Source organism: Limulus polyphemus, unplaced genomic scaffold (genome assembly GCF_000517525.1).
Source record: "Limulus polyphemus unplaced genomic scaffold, Limulus_polyphemus-2.1.2 Scaffold3898, whole genome shotgun sequence".
NCBI classification, from domain to species: domain Eukaryota; kingdom Metazoa; phylum Arthropoda; class Merostomata; order Xiphosura; family Limulidae; genus Limulus; species Limulus polyphemus.
In genome coordinates, this window is record NW_013669508.1 from 46,143 (window position 1) to 48,679 (window position 2,537).

General features: G+C 33.2%; 1 protein-coding gene across 1 annotated transcript in view; it reads right to left on the reverse strand.

The window, feature by feature from the left end:
- The window catches only part of LOC106470242 (Niemann-Pick C1 protein-like), a 58,736-nt gene that overhangs the window by 44,541 nt on the left and 11,658 nt on the right, over nucleotides 1-2,537 (reverse strand). Inside the window, exon 2 of the mRNA XM_013930785.2 lies at nucleotides 575-731. Within this exon, the coding sequence (XP_013786239.1) occupies nucleotides 575-731 (157 nt within the window). The remainder of the gene's footprint in view (nucleotides 1-574; nucleotides 732-2,537) is intronic.

Genomic DNA, 2,537 nt, shown 5'->3' on the forward strand with positions numbered 1-2,537 from the left:
TATTTCAGTCAGCTTCTAAATACTCCACTAAACTTAGATGTAAAAGTGTAACACGTGTACTGAACAGAGAATAATTATTTCAGTCAGCTTCTAAATACTCCACTAAACTTAGATGTAAAAGTGTAACACTTGTAGTGAACAGAGAACAATTACTTCAGTCAGCTTCTAAATACTCCACTAAACTTAGATGTGAAAGTGTAACACATGTACTGAACAGAGAATAATTATTTCAGTCAGCTTCTAAATACTCCACTAAACTTAGATGTGAAAGTGTAACACATGTACTGAACAGAGAATAATTATTTCAGTCAGCTTCTAAATACTCCACTAAACTTAGATGTAAAAGTGTAACACTTGTAGTGGACAGAGAATATTTATTTCAGTCAGCTTCTAAATACACCACTAAACTTGTTTTTAGTGTAATACATTAATGTTGTGGTCTTCTAATTTCTATTATCAAATAAATTCAGTTAAAACTGAAAATATTTATATACAAAATTTTTAAATAGTGAAACTAAACTGTATTAACTTAAATTGACTGCAAGTGTTTTCTATGAGTTTCCTCAATCCTCACCTGAGACTAGTTCAGGGCATATTTTCTTTAAGTCGGAGACTGTTTTATTGTTTCTTAATGGCTTAGGAGGTCCATCATACCGACATGGGAGATCTTTTCCAAAGTCACTCTGTCCACAAGTTCCATACCAGATACACTGTCCCTCTTCTCCAAGAACCTTGTCATACAAATCAGGTTTCATTAAAATGTAGAATTGTTTAATTATCTTACCTTCTAACAAATAAGAGGTTCTTATATAATTACTTTTGCACATAAAGCATACATTAAACTACTATGTTTTATATAGCTATTTTTAACGTTAAATAATAATTCTTTAAAGATGGTGTTAACAATTTCAAGGACATACGAATATTTTTTACAAACACTGGACTTCTGTATTATAAAAGAAAAAGAAAGAAAACCTGAAATATATATAGAAATGGTCACACAACCTCATTAGTCAAATAATGTGTGTCATGTTTTTCTAATCAGGTCAATGTATTTCCCTAATAAGCCTACAGATCATAACACTTCATCAACAAGGTCACTAGTAAGGTCATTGTACATCTTCAACAGAATTAATGTACAGAGTCCACATACAGAACCTTTGCTTCCATCTAGCAAGATCACTATTCCTCCCATGAAAAGTCATTTTAAATCTTATAAAAAAACAACAACTGAAAATAGTTATGTTTTACTTCAGTTAAATCTTTTTTTTAACACGATATAAGAAAAGTTATAGAAATGCTACATTTGATGAATTAATTCAACTTTTAATTAAATAAAACAACTCAAGTACCAGGCCCTTGTAGATTAAGATGCACTCATACACTGTTGGCCAGAGATGTGTAAATGAATGGGTGGAAATAAGCTGCATTGCCAGAAGTCATGGACAGAACAAATCTGATTGTGATGTATGTCGCCTTTATTTTAAAAACTCACTCTTTGGTGAGGAAGTTTCCAATAGGTAGTAATATTGGTTTGATTATATCTTTATTCTCCTGCTGAGCATAATTTAGCACACTATGATGCATTAACTCAAACTAGAAGCAATAAGACTCAACAGCCTTGAATTTTACAAAGAAAGAGTTGACAGTCATAATATTTATGGATCGAAATAGGACATTTCCACATTCCTGAGGAATGTTTTCTTTTTATTTGGCCTTCCTGTGTGTATTCCTTTAGTTATTACCAAAGAAAGTGAACATATTTAATGGATTAAATAAAAACAATTCCTGAGGAAATGCAACTTTAGATGAGGGAATATAATCTTCCTCATAGCTTTCCCTCGAGTGAATATCATTTTATTTCAATATTTCTATCCCTGAAATTCCAACTTTTAAATGAATATATTAAACCTGTGGTCAAAAAAATATGAAATACATTTGGTTGATAGTAGTTTGCATCTGTAACTTTTTAATAAACTTTTATTACGATTATTTTTTTTTGTTCCTTGGTTGCACCCTCTCCAATAATTATTTGCATCAGGAACCATACTTCCAGATATTTCTTTCTTCTCATTCTATATTGCACTTTATTAAAACACCATGCATCTTTACTAGTAACCTTCTATATGGTTGTATGGGAAGAACCTCCTAGTGTCCTTCTGTATGGTTGTATGGGAAGAACCTCCTAGTGTCCTTCTGTATGGTTGTATGGGAAGAACCTCCTAGTGTCCTTCTGTATGGTTGTATGAGAAGAACCTCCTAGTGTCCTTCTGTATGGTTGTATGAGAAGAACCTCCTAGTGTCCTTCTGTATGGTTGTATGGGAAGAACCTCCTAGTGTCCTTCTGTATGGTTGTATGGGAAGAACCTCCTAGTGTCTTTCTGTATGGTTGTATGGGAAGAACCTCCTAGAGTCCTTCTGTATGGTTGTATGGGAAGAACCTCCTAGAGTCCTTCTGTATGGTTGTATGGGAAGAACCTCCTAGTGTCCTTCTGTATGGTTGTATGGGAAGAACCTCCTAGTGCCCTTCTGTATGG